General features: G+C 57.6%; 1 protein-coding gene across 1 annotated transcript in view; it reads right to left on the reverse strand.

Annotated features, from left to right (window-relative positions):
• The window catches only part of MARCHF6 (membrane associated ring-CH-type finger 6), a 54,741-nt gene that overhangs the window by 14,332 nt on the left and 23,122 nt on the right, over positions 1 to 17,287 (reverse strand). The window contains exons 2-15 of the mRNA XM_004698414.2: positions 13,444 to 13,540; positions 12,281 to 12,354; positions 9,751 to 9,894; positions 7,552 to 7,624; positions 5,969 to 6,137; positions 5,228 to 5,417; positions 4,232 to 4,293; positions 3,698 to 3,730; positions 2,977 to 3,028; positions 2,432 to 2,490; positions 1,603 to 1,683; positions 1,379 to 1,447; positions 1,212 to 1,286; positions 587 to 721 (exon numbers count right to left, since the gene is read on the reverse strand). Of these exons, the coding sequence (XP_004698471.1) occupies positions 587 to 721; positions 1,212 to 1,286; positions 1,379 to 1,447; positions 1,603 to 1,683; positions 2,432 to 2,490; positions 2,977 to 3,028; positions 3,698 to 3,730; positions 4,232 to 4,293; positions 5,228 to 5,417; positions 5,969 to 6,137; positions 7,552 to 7,624; positions 9,751 to 9,894; positions 12,281 to 12,354; positions 13,444 to 13,540 (1,313 nt within the window). The remainder of the gene's footprint in view (positions 1 to 586; positions 722 to 1,211; positions 1,287 to 1,378; positions 1,448 to 1,602; positions 1,684 to 2,431; positions 2,491 to 2,976; positions 3,029 to 3,697; positions 3,731 to 4,231; positions 4,294 to 5,227; positions 5,418 to 5,968; positions 6,138 to 7,551; positions 7,625 to 9,750; positions 9,895 to 12,280; positions 12,355 to 13,443; positions 13,541 to 17,287) is intronic.

The raw sequence follows: 17,287 nt of genomic DNA on the forward strand, positions 1-17,287 counted from the left end.
CAGTGCCCTGGACAGAGAGACCTGATTGCAGTCTCTGCGCCCCACAGCGCAGTGCCCTGGACAGAGAGCCCCTTGTGCCCAGCTCTTCAGCCTTTGGCTCCCAGGAGCCAAGGGGCGGTCTGCTCAGAACATCCCCTTGCCCCGAGGTGAGGGGTCATGGAGCATGGGTGCCTGAGCCCTCAAGGACGCAGTAGAAATCACCTCCTGGCCCACAGCCACACTACTCCACTGGCCAACTGAGAGGCTGCAGTGCATGGCCTCCAGGGCTCACCCTCACCCCCACCCATGCCTGGGCCTTGCTCTGAGGTGCAGGGCTCTCCTTGAGGGGTGACTTGCATCTGAAATGTCTACAGCATCTAGGAGGCTCAGCAAGGCTCTCCCTGCTCGAGATCCTGCATCGGGTTCGGCATCATCTGACGTCTGAACTTGGGACTTGAGTTAGCAGCCTATCATCTCACCCCTGGGAGCTCACTGCTCTCCCTGCCCACCTCCCACTGCCTGCTCAGTGTCCAATGCAAGGCAGTGCAAAGCCATCGAGCCACAGTGCCTCTCAGCAGGCCTGGTAGCAAGGACACATGGGACCCACCTCTCTGAGCAGCAGGATGAAGGAGGCAAAGTAGAACACATAGACCATGCCCACCAGCCAGTGCAGGAACATGGTGGTGCCAGGCGCCGACTGGAAGCTCAGCTCCCGGTCCTTCAGGGTGGCGTCAAACATTTCCTGGGCAAAGATGGAGACGGAGCTGGAGAGAGGTGGCCGGCCCGCTTCCAGCAAGACACAGACAATAGGCCAGTCTCGGAGGCCAGGAGAGATGGCTGACCAAGAGCTGCCCGGGGATGGCTCCAGAGAGCCAGGTGTGGGCCAGCGAAGCCCTGAATGCAGCTGGTCGGAGGGCCCTGGCAGCCACCGAAGGCCCCAGGGATCCTGAGCACCTGGTTAACATGGACACCGGTTTCTTAGGGCAGTGGTCCTAGCAGTTGGGGCACCCCACATACGTGGTCACTATTGAATTTCTGAGAACCCACCAAGGACAACAGTTCCCCAGTGACTCCAGTCCAGAGAGCCCATGCCAGGAGTGTCTGCAGCAGCAGCATCGGCCACCTGAGGCTGTGATGCTCACAGAGGGCACATGGCCAAGAGCCCCCGCTCACTGCCCCCGGCCAGGCCCTTGGCCCCGGCCCCCCACCGCCTCACCACGGGGCCAGCTTACCAGGGAGCAGATGTCCAGCCACCAGCCGCAGATGAGCGGGAACACACCAATCTCTACCACCACCAGCAGCGAGACCTGGCAGAGAGCAAGTGTGTTAGGGGAGCAGGGCACCTTCGGGTGGGTGGGCAGGTGGGCAGGGCTTACAGGACCGCCCACCATGAATTTACCTTGACCACAATGTAGCAGACGCCCAGCAAGCGGCGGGATCGGTGGAATTTCACCAGAGTTGCCAAGCCCTAGGTTGCCGGTTAAGGAAAGCTGCACGGGGCAGATCCAGGACACGGGAGGGCGCCGGTGTCACTCAGCAGTGATGTGCCCCCGCCCACTGGACAGATACCTCCTCACTGGGCACCAAGAGGACGTGGCAACACGTGGGCTCGTTAAAGGATACGTGGCAGATAATCAGGGTGATCGCCAAGAGGATGTACCCCACAATGGTGGTGATCAGACCCTCGAAGTGAGACGCCTGGACCTGCGGTCATGAGAGACACACCATATCTCACCTACCAGCCTGCGCGCCCGCCCAAAGAGCGAGAGGCCGAGACTCTGAGAGAGCACTGCCCGAACCCCCGCCTCTGGGAAGAGGGCCGAGGGGCCTGCGTGCAGGCAGGTCTGTCTGGGTCCCGGGTCTCACTCGCACGGCAAAGGCTGGAAAGCTGGCAGTCTGCAGATGCGTGCCTTCCCATTCAGCCCCTCCCTCACCTGCCCACCCCCACCTGCCGCCATGGGCAGGGTGAAGACAAGCAAAGCCAGGGCTTGAGGGCCCTTCCTCCAGGGCCCGGCTCTTTTTGGCCCAGGAGTTAGCAGAGCGTGGCACTTTCAGGACGGCTGGTACTACTGAATGAATGCGGCTCCAAGTGAAACTGAAAAGCTTACAGGAAATCCTTTAGATAATAGTGATTTCATTTGTTTGTAATTTGTTTGTTCAGGCTCTTCAGGGATGTTTAAATTGACAGGGCTGGTTCTTTGAGTTTGCCGAGCCCTGCTCTAGGGTCCTGGAGGGGGTGGGGAATTGGCAAGTCAGGAGGATGCTGAGCAAACCCCGGGGCCGCCCTGAGGAGAGGCTGTTGGCCTCACGGGCAAATTGCTGTGAGGGACCGCACTCGGTGGGGCTGCCAGGAGCAGGAAGTGGGCAGTGTGGCGTGGCCCTCACTAGTCCGTGTGGACAGGGCTGATGGGAAGGCATACGGGGAGGCAGAGGTGTGCAGCACCCTACTTACGTGCTCTTCAAATCCCAGACCAACCAGGGAGAAGTGACCAATGTGGTAAGGACAAAAGGCTGTAAGGGAAGAGCCAAGGGCAACCTCAATGCCACGTCCAGGGCACCCAGCGGGCTCTAGGAGGGGCAGTCCTCTCCGTGGGCACAGTCAGTATGAGGAGATCTGCAGGCAGCAGGGGCAGGAGCACCCCAGGGAACACACCGACAGCACCACCAGCAGCCCAGGCTCGTCACACAGACACCCCCTCCACGTCTGCCACCGCTGAGGGACAAGCAGCACCCAGGACACTGTCAGCAACAGGGCAGTTTAGTCAGGTACCCTAGGTATGTCACGTCCACAGTGTGAGGGTGTCGGCGTGAAGCTTCTAGTGCGAGGGCAGTCAAAGTAACTTAGGACAGTCAGTGCCTGCGTCCGGGCTCCCCAAGCAGGATTCCCAGGGGATCTGCTGCTGCTTCCGATGTTCCCACGGGCGACCGACACCGCCCCAACCGGCCGTGCCGGGGCTCCTGGAGGCTGAGGTGCACACAGGACCCATCACCACTTACCAAACACGAGGATGAACAGCGTGTTCAGAGACACCACCCAGAAGACGTGCTCCTGCAAGAGAAGCAGGGGAACTCAGCAAGGGGTCTGTGTGGCCCCCTGTGGCCAGCTGGCCAACTCCCCTTGTCTGACTGGAAGGTGGACCGTCTGAAGGTTTGGCCTAGAAACGACGGGGAGCTTCCCGAGTGGGGTTTCCTCAAGCTCATCCTAAGGAAACTCAAGCTCACCCCCTGAATCAGTCCCTTCAGAAGCACCGCAGATACAGATTTCCAGAAATGCTGGCTGCTTCCACTGAAAGCAGTGACTCCAGATGGCTCCAAAGGGAGAGAGGTGAGCAGGGAGCCGAGGGCCTGTGCACAGGGACCGCCAGGAGACAGTCCTTGGGCGGGGAGCCCAGGTGCCGAGGGCAGCATCTGCTCCATCTTGGAGCAGTTCCCAGACACTCACCCGTCTCGAAAGGAGACAAGGGCCCTTCCTGGCTATCAGTGGGGAAATCTAACTTTCTTTTAAAAACTGCAAGTGTGTAATGATAGTGTCCTCTTTACACAGAGCTCACTTCTCCAGCATGTTTAATACTCAAACACACTTACTTCAACGTACTGTGTAACCAAACACTAAAGGGCACTGACCACACACCAAGGTGGCAGCAAGCAGGGCACATGTGAAGGCCCCGTGCCACCAAGGATGAGAGTCAGCTCTGCTGTTAAGAGGACGGCCACGTACCAGGAATACCAGCGACCCATCGAGTCCCAGCATCTACAAGGAAGACAGAGTGATAAGGGCTGTGGGACGGGCAGACGGCGCTCGATGCTCACTGCGGCTCTGGGCTGCCGCTCCCCACGCCTCACGCCCTGCCCTCACCTCCCTGCCCAGCAGGATAGGGCCAGAGGTGGTTTGTGGAAGCCTCATATACCATGTCTCCGGCTCTAGGGCCCACAATTACAAGAAGGTCTATCTTGGGTCACATGGGGGCCGGTCGGGGCTCAGGACAGAAGGGGGTAACGTGGTGGGAAAGTGCCCTGACCTACTAGAGCACGGAGCTGGCCCTGCAGCTGGGAAGCCCACAGCGTCAGGAGAGCCCACCCCGCTCAGCAGGTCGGATGACAGAGGCTGGGCCCAGTCCTGCTCACATCCTTACCGCGCCCCGCACACATGAAGGTGCAGCAGAAATCAAGTTCTAGCTGTCATACATCCAGTCTGACTGAGAAAGCAGTGTGGTGCAGTGGGAAGGAGGCCCGAACTAGGACCCCGACTCACCCTCTCCCATGTGAGCTCCTCGGCAGCACGGTCCCACTCCAGGGCATTCCAGTTCATGTCGTCTGCATACACATGGGGGGTGGGAAGGGGGGGGTGTCAGGGGGGCGGGGGGTGAGACCCCTACGTGGAGCCTCAAGCCCCGCTGGGGAGTGAGAGCCTGTTCCATTTCTCAGTCTGCCTCCCTGCTTGCCAGATGAGCAAGAAAACCGGTGGCCAAGGGGCAGCTGGTGTGCTAAGTGCTAGAATGTGGGTTAGCAGAACTGGGGAAGGGGGGTGGTGGTGCCGGCAGCTCCTAAGAAGCCAGGGCAGCAGAAGGCATGTTAAATGGGTAGGTGGGTGGGGGCAAGGTCTGGTCCACGTATTCCTCAGGAGTACCCTCCCAGTCAGTGACTCCACCACCCTCTCACTGGACCCCACCACCCAAATATGTGCAAACACCCCCTCTCACTGGACCCCACACGCAGAATGTATGCACACTGGATCCCATTTCTCACTAGACCCTACCATCTGAACATGTGCCCGGCACCCCACATCTCCAGTGAACCTCCCGCCCGGAAGGCAACCTGCTCACCCCAGTATAGGCTGTAGGGCCGGCAGCACCAGGAGAGCCCAGCCCCCAGCAGTGCGCCCTGGACCTGCAGCCGTGAGGGGCAGGTGCAGGGTGGCTGGCACCATTCTGGATCTGAGTCCGAGCCAGAGTCTCAGGGCAACGTGCTGTAGACACTTCCAAAAGGCCTCTGAGACGGTCAACGTTGCTGACTCGACAGAGAGGGAAGCCACGGGAGCTCTCCACTTCCCAGCACTTCCTGAGACAGTGGGGCCTTCCTGCCAACAGCCCTGTCACACCCATCTGCGCAAGCAGGATCCGCACAAAAAAGTTCCCCTACCCCATGGATGCTCCCTGTGGCCATGCACATGCTTCAAAGTCAAGGACACCCAGCCACTGAGCCTGGCCCCCCTTCCAGCCAGAGTAAGGCGGGTGCGAGGCAGCCTCACCAGGGGCCCCGTTGTTGGCCTCGGCGGCGTCCTCCACACCAGCATCGTCTTCCTCCTCATCCCCCTCCTCCTCGGCCTGCCCATCCTGAGCATCAGGGTTCTCCCCCACCACTGCGTTGTTATCAGCGGGTGGGTTGGCTGGTTGGTCGGGGGCGGCACCGTTCTCGGCTCCATTCCCTCCTGCTGGCGCCTGGAAAGGCAGAAGGGCCTGCAAGTTTAGAGGACTTGTCTCAGTGCACTGAAGGGCACCTTCTCTAAAAGAGGCGCAGTCCCTCAGAGCCCTCCTCTGGTGGGCGGGCACTCATGGGGAGGGGGACCTAAGGGTTCCCATGTGCCAACCTGACCACCTTGCACTCGGCACTGTAACCCTTCACAGACACAGTGAGGACCAGATGGCTCTCCATGCCTGGTTCAGCAGGGAAGCGTGGGCCCTGGGGCCCCCTCAGACCACACTGAAGGTGTATGCTTATGGAGAATGTAGGGGTGGGGTGAGCAGGGCCCTCCTGCCTGTGGAGAGCCTGCTAGACAGCTCACTTACATACTGGGCATTTAAGAACACACACCATGGAGGCCTGCTTCTCCCACTTGGAAGCCGCCCAGAGGGGCTGGCTATCCATGAGAAGAAACAGCCTCATCAGGGTGTGAGTCTTCCCAGAAAACTCTGCCCAAGAACGGTCCTTTAAGCTTTTCATACTTCTTGTCATCTCCTCCCCCAACTCTCGCCCCAAGGGGTGGCATCACCTCGTGCTGGTGGTGCCCTGCAGCGTTGAAGGGGGGCGCTGCGTGTTCCAACCAGATGGGAGCACCCCCATGGACGATCTGCTCACGCAGCCACACCAGGCTGATGAAGGCGCAGAGCGTGCAGGTGACCACGAAGCAGCCCTGCAGGCAGTCGGCCAGCAGGTTCTCCCTGGAGAGAGAAGGCTCGGCGTCAGGGCCCCTCGTTCAGTGCTGGACTCACCAGGAACCTGCCCCACCGAGGGAAACCACTCCGGCATAGCAGCAGCCCGGCCACTGGCCGTGAGAGCCCAACAGCGTCCTGCCCTCCTGCAGGCTCCAGCCTGCTCGCTCCCAGCAGCCGGCCCTTCGCTCTCCCTTGCCGGCATGCCCAGGATGCCGGACAACATGAGATGCCTGGCAGCTTTTGGAAAAGGTAGCACTGCAGGGAGTGGCTCCTATCCTTCCTCCAAGGAATCCCGGGCTGGGTCCCCTTGGGAGACACTGGCCTCTGGCTCCAGACCCTCTGGACCCGGGTGGCTGGGCCTGACCGCTGCACGCCCCTCCCCTCGAGCCTGCAGCTCCCTCTCTTCACCTTCTAGAGACCGCTGGCCTCTGTCGGAAGGGAGGCCACAGTGTCCAATCCAGGTTGACTGGCCAAAGCGGTTATGGCGATGCAGATTGCACCACGTGGGATCACTGCATGGCACCCTCGTTGCGAAACTGCAGCCTGTACCCCACCCCCGTGACACTGGGTTGAAAGGCACAGACTAGTCTGAGCTCCTGGCTCCTGGGGTGCTCACGACAGCAGGCTAGCACCCGCAGGGGCATGTCTAGGGCACGCCCCTCCCGCAGGAAGTCAAGGTGTGTGTGCCTCATGCCAGAGCAGCAGCATGGCAGCTGTCCTCTCCCACTGACCCTGCTCTGGGCAGAGGCGGCTAAGCTAAAGGCCTGGCACCAGTACCGGAAGTAGCCTCCTGCCGGCCTGTCCACTCCACCCAGCAGTGGCCCGGGCTCCCAGAGGGCAGCCTCCTTCCTGACACACTAACACCCTCTGAGGACGGTCCGGGCTAGCACCGGTGCTCTACTCAAGGGCCGGTCTCACTCCAGACACGAGATCAAGGCACACAGAACCAGGCAACTTCCGATGCAGTGCTCCGTCTCGGCTACACTCACAACTGCCAGGGGCAGATGGAACACCGACCAGTGGTTTGTTAGGCCCGCCCCAACACAGGGACACTTTGTGGCCGAGAACCCCACGGCTGTCCTGACACAGGGCCCTGACGAGAGCTCCCTCCGGCTGGTGGGTGGGCGATCAGGTCTGGTTAAGCACTTGTGTCGGGAAAGAAGGACGCCGGTGCCAACTCCTCCCGAGAAAACACAACCATGAGACTCATGTCAAATCCAGAGTCTCAAAGCATTTAAAACCCCCCTTTGAGTTCCCCTGTCCCATGTCCATGCAGTAACAGAGACGGCTCAGCCTGCTATGGGGCTCGGAGCTGCCACCCACCCCCGTAAAGGCGTCCTTGCCCAGATGCATCTGCTCTGTCCAGAGCAGCTGGGTAGAGAAATTGGGAAAGGCCACAGATGGTGCGCAGGGTACTCACGTGGACAGCATGTCGAGTGGCAGGGTCAGCAGGGAGCTCACAGAGCCGGTGAACAAGCACTTGTAGATGCGGCCTGCACAAGAGAGGGAGCAGAGGTCACTGTGCTCGCCAGCGGGGAAGGAAGGGGGCCGGGGGCTAGCATTTGGCTTTTGCAAGTCCGATTGTCAAAGTGCTAACCCTTAAAATGCATGGTGGAGCATAAATAACATCAGCAAATGATGGTGAACACATATTCCATGAATTTTAAGGATTAGTTTCTAAAGAACTTTTACTTGTTTTTAAATTGAATGAGCTTAGATGCTTGTGGAGGGAAAATCTGGCCACAACTAACCCTCCCACAGGACGAGAGGGAGGAGTTTGGGGACCAAGAACCTTCCAGACACCGGTTTGCTCCAGAGCTGGCCCCGAGGGTGAGGACGTCCTGGCAGGAGGCGTGCGTGCAGGGAGCTCTTGGCCCCCACCCACCGAAACATGGCCCTGCGCCCCCAGAGGCCTGCCCATCGGTGCCTCACTGAGAACCAGAACCGGTGGGAATGCCGGGTGCCGGGATGAGCCCTGGGACTCCGCTGGACACCCAGGTGGCTGCTGCCTCGCGGGTCTCATGACTGCACACAGCCACCTGGAAGCAGCTAGTGACATCCTCTGCCCAGCTCTGGGGACTCCCAGGGCGTCTGCATGGAGTTGAGAAGGGGGGTGGGGGCAGGGGGTCATTTCTCTCGCCCTAACCTATGGGGCAGTCTCAAAGCCGGCCCTGTGACTTAAGGTAAGGGTGCTGGGTCCTGGAGTCTCTCGGCTGACCTGGAGGCTCTGGGGAGCGTCCTGGCTGGCTGAGCGGTATTCGAGCTTGGTGCATACTCCATGTGGACCGCAGGCTTGGCCCCGGAGCCACCTTTGACCGGTGTGAGGCACGCCTCCCTGGGAAGGCGCAACAGCACCCGGCAGCACAGCAGGCCATGAGCCTGCGTCCTGCCTGTGGGACTGAGCTGCGGGGGGAGTCTGAACTGGCAGCCATGGGGGAAGTCCTGCCACTCCGCCAGCTCTCCCGCTACCTCCCATCTCCATCATCCCCCTATCTAGTGGAACTTTTGGGGCGACAGCTGCTGCCCCTCACAGAGGAGAGCCCCAGGGCTCTCTCCTACACTGCATGGCCTCAGTGTAATTTGATTCTCACTTCCAGGGGTGCGCGAGCTGAATTGATTTTAGTTTCCGAGGCAAATCAACTAGCTCGGGGCGGGCGGGGTGGTGGGGTGGTGGTGGAAGTCTTTGTGCTTTCACCAGACTGGCCTGTGGGCCGCTTATCCACCTCCAGCCTTCCAGACAATGGTGAGCCCAGGAGGAGCCAGCAGCCAGGGGGGTGCTCCTGCAAGCCAAGCCCTGCAGCCACACAGAGCACTCACCGCCACAAGGGGTATAGTGTGTCTTCAGGGAGGAAACAGGGCTGGGGGTGAAAGCTCTAGAACCCATGGGGGATAAGCCGTGTTGTTCCGCAGAGTGCTTTGATTTGCCTTGCTCTTTCACTCCTTCCTGCACTGCTGCGCTGCCAGCGCAAAGCTCTGCAGCTCGCCTTCAAGGAAGTGGACCTAGTGCAACAGTGGTTCTCAACCTTCCTAATACTGCGGCCCTTTAATGCAGTTCCTCATGTTCTGGTGACCCCCAACAATTATTTTCGTTGCTACTTCAAAACTGTCATTTTGCTACTGTTATGATTCGCAATCGAAATATCTGCTATGCAGGATGTATTTTCATTGTTATAAATTGAACATAATAAAAGCACAGTAATTCATCACAAAAACAATATGTAATTATAGATTGTGAAATAGTGATTTCTAATGACAAATAAATGAAATTTTGTCTTGAAGCATTGTGTAGCATGGGGAAAAGTCTTCACACCGGTACTCGTACATGGGCGGATCTGCAAGTGGGCGGATCTGCCTGGAGACAGAGGAGCGGTATCTCGGTTCCTAGGACCATCGGAAATATGTTTTCCGAAGGTCTTAGGCAACCCCTGTGAAACGGTCACTCGACCACCAGAGGGGTCGAGACCCACAAGTTGAGAACCACTGTATTAGAAGGATCTATGGATGTGGGTGCTGCTTTGTTTACAGTGAGGCTTTCCTGAGTGACTAACTGCATTACATCAAATCCCTCCACGGCAAGGTTCCACACCACTCCTGTCCCGGGGGCGGGGGAGGGACTCACAGGCAGTGAGTGGGACGACTCCCAGCCAGGCAAAGGCCACCAGTGTGTAGTGGAACCAGTAGCGAATCGCAGTGCCAATACTCGTCACCAGTCCAGCAAAGATGTCCTGAATGGGAAGCCGAGAGGGCATATCTGGGGAGTAAACTGTAAGAAGAAACATGTGTGTGATGTCAGCTTGGAAACCAGCACGCATGTCACTGGGCAGCAGGCATGTGAGCCGACAAGTAGTAACGGGTGCCCTTGCACGCAACAGCCACCAGACAGGCTCCCCCATGGACTCAGGGTGGGTGGGTCAGCAGCAACGACCCACAGGATCCCTAAGTCCTGTGCACATGGGCCAGCGGGGGCCACACCCTGGTTTCCCCGACGACGACAGAGGCTGGGGACAGCAAACAGGAGCGAAGGCGAGCGAGTCTTCACCCAGAGGGCACCTCGGGCCGGCCTGCACAGTGCCGTCTGGCCCAGGGCTGGGCCACGCTGGCCAGAAGCAAGCAGCGCGGGACCATGGCCGGCTCCCACCTGCAAAGTCCAGCACAAAACTGCGATCCCAAGGGTCAGTGGACATCTCCCACCTCTCGAAGAAGCGTGGCCCCAAACCTTCAGGGGTGGGGGGCTGCCTCCTGAAACGCACGCAGTAAGCATCACGACTATCGCCAGCTCAACCTCTGGGGCTCTGAGGGCACTGGGGACCATGGAGGCAGGCTCACTGACAACTGCTCAGAGGGAGGAGGACCTGAGGCGCTTCCGATGACGTGGACCACGACTCCGAGGAAAAAAGACCCGAGACTCCCACCGGGACCACCAGTCACACTGTGCTCAATGGAGAGAAGATGGGAGCCGTCAAGGATTTCACTTTACTTGCATTCATAATCAACGTTCGGTCAAGAGATCAAAGGACACAGTGTACCATGCCAATGTGCTGCCAGAGACCCCTTGAAGGTGATAAAAAGCAAAGATGGCACTTTGATGACCAAGGTGCACCGGACCCACACAAGCCATGGAATTTTCCACCGCCTCAGACGCATGTGAAAGTCGGACATGGAATAAGGAAGAGGGAAGAAGAATTGATGCTCTTCAATGACAGTGCTGACGAAAACTACTGACAGTGCCATGGTCGGCCAAAAGAACCCACCAATCTGTCTTAGAAGAAACTCAGCTTGCATGCTCTTAAGAAGTGAGGACACTTTGGACACGTCATCAGGAGAGCCCAGTCCCTGGAGAAGGACATGACGTTCGGTAGAGGGCAGTGAAAAAGCGGAAGGCCCTTGAAGAGATGGAGTGCCTCTGTTGTTATGCCTGAGCCCACGGTTGCAGCCACCGAGTCAATGGCCAGGCTGGCGCCGGCCTGGGCAGTGTTTACTCTGTGGTCTCAGAGAGCGAAAGCAGATTGAGGGCAGCTAACAATGAACCACACCAAGATGCTAACAGAGAGCGAGAGAGCGAGAGAGCGAGAGCGGGAGAGAGCGAGAGAGAGAGCATGAACAACTGTCAGCAGGGAGGGGGATATACTTGCACTCCAAAATGAAGGGAAAGCTTCAAATTCTTAACCCTCTGTCAGTGGACCCCTGACTTATTTCAGATGAACAATATTAAATATCACTCAGTAGGCTCAGGAATTAAAAATAGAAAATGGTGAATACTTGCAAAGCATCAAGCATTCACTATCAACCAAAATATTTACCATAGGTTACCAAATGTTGGCCTGAAAAGTAAGTTTCAGTAAAGTGCCAATTTCAAGCTGACTTTTTTATTTTTAATTCTTCCAACCGGGACAATGTAACTAGGTATGACCGGGGGCAGGGCTGTGATGAGAGCAAGTGTCATTCTCCACTAGGGGACACGTTGTCACAGTAATCTGTTACAGAAGGGGCAGCACAGGCAGGACAAGGGAGTGGACCACCAGAGACTGAGTGAGGGACACAGGTGGGCACATCACATCCTTGAATATGTTTGAATTTAAAAAAAAATCAAAGCACGAGAAGCAAATCCACGCTGTTGAGCTGGTCTCACCCACAGTGACCCCACAGGGCAGAGCTGAACTGCCCCTGTGCGTTTCCAAGATTATAACGTTTTATGACACCAGCAAGCCTCGTCTTTCTTCCAAGGGGCGGCCGGTAGATTCAAACCGCAGCCCAACGTGTAAGCCACAGTGAGCACAGAGTGAAAGTGCCCGACAGGGTTTCCAGAAGCAGACTGCCAGCTCTCTCCTGCAGAGAGCAGTCCCTGTGCTTGGACCACCCACTCTGGGCAGCAGCAGAACACATGGACAGTGTCACTGGGGCTCCCCAAGAGAACAGAAGCCCTCTCCCCACCCCACCCCGCACATACACAAATCTTACACAACAGTGTGCGGGTACTCTGACATGTAGCTTCTAACAGCACTTTTACCACAGGAAGTGGTAATACTTTCCGTCATCACGCAAGACAACATGAGCTGAAAGTATTTGCTTTCAAGCTGCTTGTACCCGTCTACAGTGCACGTTCCAGCCAGCAGAGGGCGACCACCGGAGCGCAGCCCCACAGGACTTACTTGGTGTGAAGGCGAATCTGTGTTTGCACAGCTCACAGTACTCTTTCCTGCTGTGCTTCAGCCACTGGACCAAGCTGCAGGGAGACCAGGGTTTCCTTCGTTAGCTTCACACAAGCCTCACGTTGTATGAGACGACAACAGCACAATGTTCACATTAACATACCCAGAAATCACAAACAAGCTACAGGATCTGGACACAGGGATTGAAATGGTGTTTACAGGTGAGGGGCCAAGAAAATAACGGCCGCCCTCCCCAACATCTATCATCCTGCAATCGTAACCCAACATTCAAGGAAAAGTGCACTCACTCACTCACATTCAACTCCTACTCGTATTTTGAGTGAGTGATACAACTAGATTATATTTGAATTTGGGGGAGGGGGGATCATAAAGAAGGGTTTAACGAAAATAAATTACTTAATATGAAAAGATAATACAGAAGAGAATAAAACGAAAGCAATTAAATGGTTAGTATCTAGTTCCTAATCTATCTTTTTATTTACTTAAAAGTGAGATTTTTTCCCTTTTTTCTTTTTAAGTGCTATTTTGTGGTGTTATCAGTGATTGCGTAGACAGCAGTTGCGTAGACAGCTCCAACAATCTGCACGAATGGCTCAAGAGACATGGGCGACAAGTGTGGACACTGCCGCTGGGTGCTTCACAAAGACCTGGCGAGGGCCCGTAGAAAAGCACTCCTCTGCTCTGTCTTTCTGCAACACTTACGTGCCGCCCACCTCTGACCACTGGACTGTCACATTGACCATCGTCGTCGTTGTCGCTGGTGTTTGAAGGGCCACCTCGGCCCTTCCTGGCTGCACCCCCAGAACCACCTCTGCAATGCCTCAGCCTCTGCCCAGCACCACCCAGCATCTCTCGGGGAGGATCAGTTGAGGGTACCCGGCATGCAGCATGGAGAACAAGCACTACAGGGTCAGCCTGGGAAAACCACACCTGCACCGACCCCCAGCTGAGCTTTGTTCCAGCAGGTGTGATCAAACAGGAGCCAGGCAGCTGGAGGCCAGGTGGCCCAAGGACAGGGGTGGAATTCGATTGTGGCTGGGCAGTTTCAGCTCTCAAACACAACCCCAAGGGACCACGCAGCAATCTCTCCTCCCCACAGGGCCCCCAGCCGTGGTGGGGGAGTTTGTGGAAGGCGTACTCACCATTCTTGGTGGATGAACTTAATACTGCCAGTGCAGACACAAGGGTGATACAGGGGCTTCTCCGGGGTCCCTTCCGAGCGGCACACTCTACAGATGTCTGTTAGGTGAAGAAAAGAAAGTCGCCTTTGCTTATGCAGCAGAGCCAAGCCAGGGAGATGGCATCTGAGAAGGGGTGGTGATGCGGCCTGGTTCTGCCAGTGGGGGCTATCCCTGGAGCCACTGAGCCACCAGTGGCACAGCAGGATGGAGGGAGCGGGGCGACACTGAATGAGCACCAGAATCACTGGGACGTTCCCCAAACAAGGCCCGAAGGTAGTCACTGCTCTGTAGGAGACCATGAAGAGCTCAGAGGTCAACGCCGGCCCTGGGGTCATGCCCCCACCCTCAGCCAAGCACCACTGTGGCTCAGTCCCTCCTGAGTGGGAACTGCAGAGGAGTGCAGCAGTGTGGCACACCCCTACACGGTGGAGGCGGGCGGCAGAGGGCTCCCTTTGAGTGTCTGACCATCATCCTCACAGTGGCAGGCAGAGCAAAAAGCATGTGGATGGCCCTGCTGGCCCCTGAGCCCCACCCTCAGGCTTTCGGCTTTCACAGGGCGTCTTCTCTGAGATCTCGGAGCTCCGCCCAGCCTCCAAGAGCAGACAGGAAGGGGTCCTAGGAGCTCCCCACGAGACAGTGTGCCAACAAGGAGTCCTGGCGCCCAAGACCCCCACATTCCGGATCTGCGCACACTGCTGCCCCAGAGGCTGCACACAAACTTCAGCCTGATACAATCTCGGGGATCCCACAGACCGAATCCCAGGACAGTGTGGCTGAGGGGCTGCACCCTAGCCTTGGGCTGTCATGGTCCTGGGCATGGGACCCCAACGTCCTGGGTTCCAGGTTCCACGTGCCGATCCAGACAGACTGAATCCCGGAGCACAGCCAGCAGAGGGACTCCCAGGGACTCCTTGGCCACTACAATCCTGGCAGGAGGGTGGGGTGGGGAGGGGGTGTGTCCCTGGGCCCTGAGGACTAATCCCTGCAAACGAATTGGGAAGCACAGCAGGCCATGGGACTCCCCTCGAGCTTTCACCAGCTAAGGTCCTGGTGCTGCAGGATGTGGGTTCCTGTCTCCCACATCCCAATCCTTGGGGACTCTCAGGGAGCCTCCACCTGGTGCTTGAGGGACAGCATGTCCCGGATCCCAGATTTCTGGGAACCGAATCCCATAGCAGGTTTGGCCGAGGGACTCCCTGCCAGCCTGCGACCCGGATGATCCCAGTGCTGGGGCGGTGGTCCAGGAAGACTGAATCCAGAAACACACTTGGAGATCACTAGGTTCACCAGGGACCCTCCTGCTCTCCCCACAACCCTCCTTATCCACACCTTCTGCCACCTCACCCTGCCCACTCCGGGCCCTCGGTCCCAGGAATTAGGCACCGTTTCAGGTCACCTCCCACCTTGCCTCCATTGGTCACCAACCAGCTGTGCCTGGCGTTGGCACTCAAACCCACTGCAATCCAACACCAAGTCAGGAGCAAGGCGCCCGGGGTCTCAAGTGGTGAGCAGTCCTGGAACTCGCCTTGGATCCAGCAGCGGGGTTGGCCTGGGGAACTTCCTTAGACCCTCCCCAATGCAGGGCACAGGTGGGCACATGCCATCTGAGCCCGCTTACTGTTCTCAGTGCAAAAAACTGGTTCTCTGTGGACTGGGCTGCAGCCCAACTACCTTGGTGGCCCCAGAGCCGGGACGCACCGGGAACAGAAGCACAGGAGTTCATTTTGGGGACAGGCAGGGTCCACTGGTGGGATGGGTGCTCACAGTGTGGTTGTGCCTGGTGGATGAGGGAAGGTGGCCCTGCCCACCCCCACCCCACAATTAGGGCCCATCTGCAGCAGCAATGTGGGGATGAGGGGTGCTGCCAGGACTACAAATTATAGGGGCCATGTTGCCCCAGGAATGTGGGGTGCACAACACAGGACGAGCCAGGGCCATCAGGCTGCCCCGCAGTACATGTCACCTAAGGGGAGTAACCTGTCTGCCTGCTTGCAGGGGAGGGGGCTGGTCTGCGCAGGGCCTCCTTTCCAGGGCAGATTCAAGGGTAGTCTGCGCTGCCCGCCAAAGCCCAGGCGAGTGACAGCAGGGCCAGTAAGACCAAGCCATCCTCCCCATGGGGTATAGGGTTGGAGCAGGTTTTCCCCCAAAGTCGGCTTTCTCTGAGCAAATGAGGAGTGGGCATGGTCCTTCCTTTGAAGAAAACAAGCTCACGACAGCCCTGCCCGGCTGGCTAAGGGCCGGTCTCACCCCATACTTGTCAGCGCCCCGTCCGGGGTGCAGCTCTCAGACCTGCGCAGCAGTGCACTTTTACTTGGTAAAAACATAATCAGTAAGCCTTGTAGTCATCTCAAGTGACAGTGACACCTGTCACCACCATCCCCCTGGGCCCTTCACCCTCAGACGACAGCCAGCACCCTCCAGTGACACCCCTACCCCCAGTCTGTCTATAGGCTCTGGTTTATTCTACTGTCCCCTTCTGTGAGGGTCAGGCTGCCAGCCACAGAGGCAGGGACTGAGTGCCTGGGGCTGGTTGCTTATCCATCACTACAGCCCTGACGGGCACTTGGGTTGCTTCCACCTCCGGCTACTGTGAACAGCACCACAGCAGTGTCCACTTGGGCACAAAGGGCCATGCCTCTGGGCCCCTGCTCTCAAGGCTCTGGGTCTTCTTCACGGCTCACGGAATCTTACACACCAGAGACCAGACGTGGCAATCCCCAAAACACACCAAAGCCCACGCAGCATTCCTGCAAGAGGGAGGGAACAGCATGCTCGTTCACTGGGCTTCAGAATCATGGGAATCGCTCCCCCACACAAACCTCTATCAGTGTGGGGAAAGCAATACCCTCAATGCAGAACACGTCACACAGCGGGACTTGGGGCAAAGCTGTGTGGGGATGATTATGTGACTCTGACTGCCACACAGCCGCACACAGGGTGGGGGGCAGGGGGCGGATTGTTCAAGAGGGCCTTCTCCTAGGCACACACGGGGATTGACAGATGAAGGAATCGATCTGCTTTTCCCAAGGAAGCTAGAGGTAGTGAGACGAATGACTGTGGAATCTCAATGCTGGTCAGTCAGAGGTCTATCTGTTCACTGTGGGAGTGTATGAAAGCAAGAAGCAAAGGGTGAAACTGTCCCCGACAAAGATCCTTCCAGATGTGTCAACCAGGTTCCACTGTCCAGCAGAGTCCCAGGCACAAGGGCTTGGCAGGTGATTCAAGGGCCTCACAAGCCTCAATGTGAAAACTCCAGGCTCCGTCTCTTATCTCAGCAGCTATGTTTACAAGGATATCTTGATGAAATCTTCACTGTTATATCCTCATCATATACAATTTAAGTTTCTGCCTCAACATCCCTACAAGTCTGTGTCTATGCCACCAACACCACAAGTCTACCGGATGCTGGCGGGTGAATTTTGGTCCCAGAAACAATATGGCAGATCCGTTGGGCCACCCTGGCTCCAACTGCTTGGCCTTGCTGAAAATGTGGGGGAACAAATTCTGTTCCTCTCAGTAGCAGAGTAGTGTTAGGGTGTAGCCTTCCAGAATGGTGGCAAGTCCGGCTGTTCCCCGGGGCCTCTCGGAGGCAGGCGGCTGCACCTGCTCAGGCCCCATCACATGTGCTCCTCCCTCATGAACGTGTCTCCTTCCCTAATCCGCCCGGTGCGTGGGGGTGGGGTAGTTCTCTGCCAACTTATGACTCAGCCTTCAAGCTGAGCTCTGCAAAGGTACCCCAAGCTTCTGCGAGGCGTGTTCTGGATGAATGCACAGGGCCCTGGACAGCTGCTGCCTCCGGGGGGGG

The sequence above is a fragment of the Echinops telfairi genome, unplaced genomic scaffold (genome assembly GCF_000313985.2).
Source record: "Echinops telfairi isolate 266 unplaced genomic scaffold, ASM31398v2 ScPeMD7_7469;HRSCAF=8507_1, whole genome shotgun sequence".
In the NCBI taxonomy this organism is placed as follows: Eukaryota; Metazoa; Chordata; class Mammalia; order Afrosoricida; family Tenrecidae; genus Echinops; species Echinops telfairi.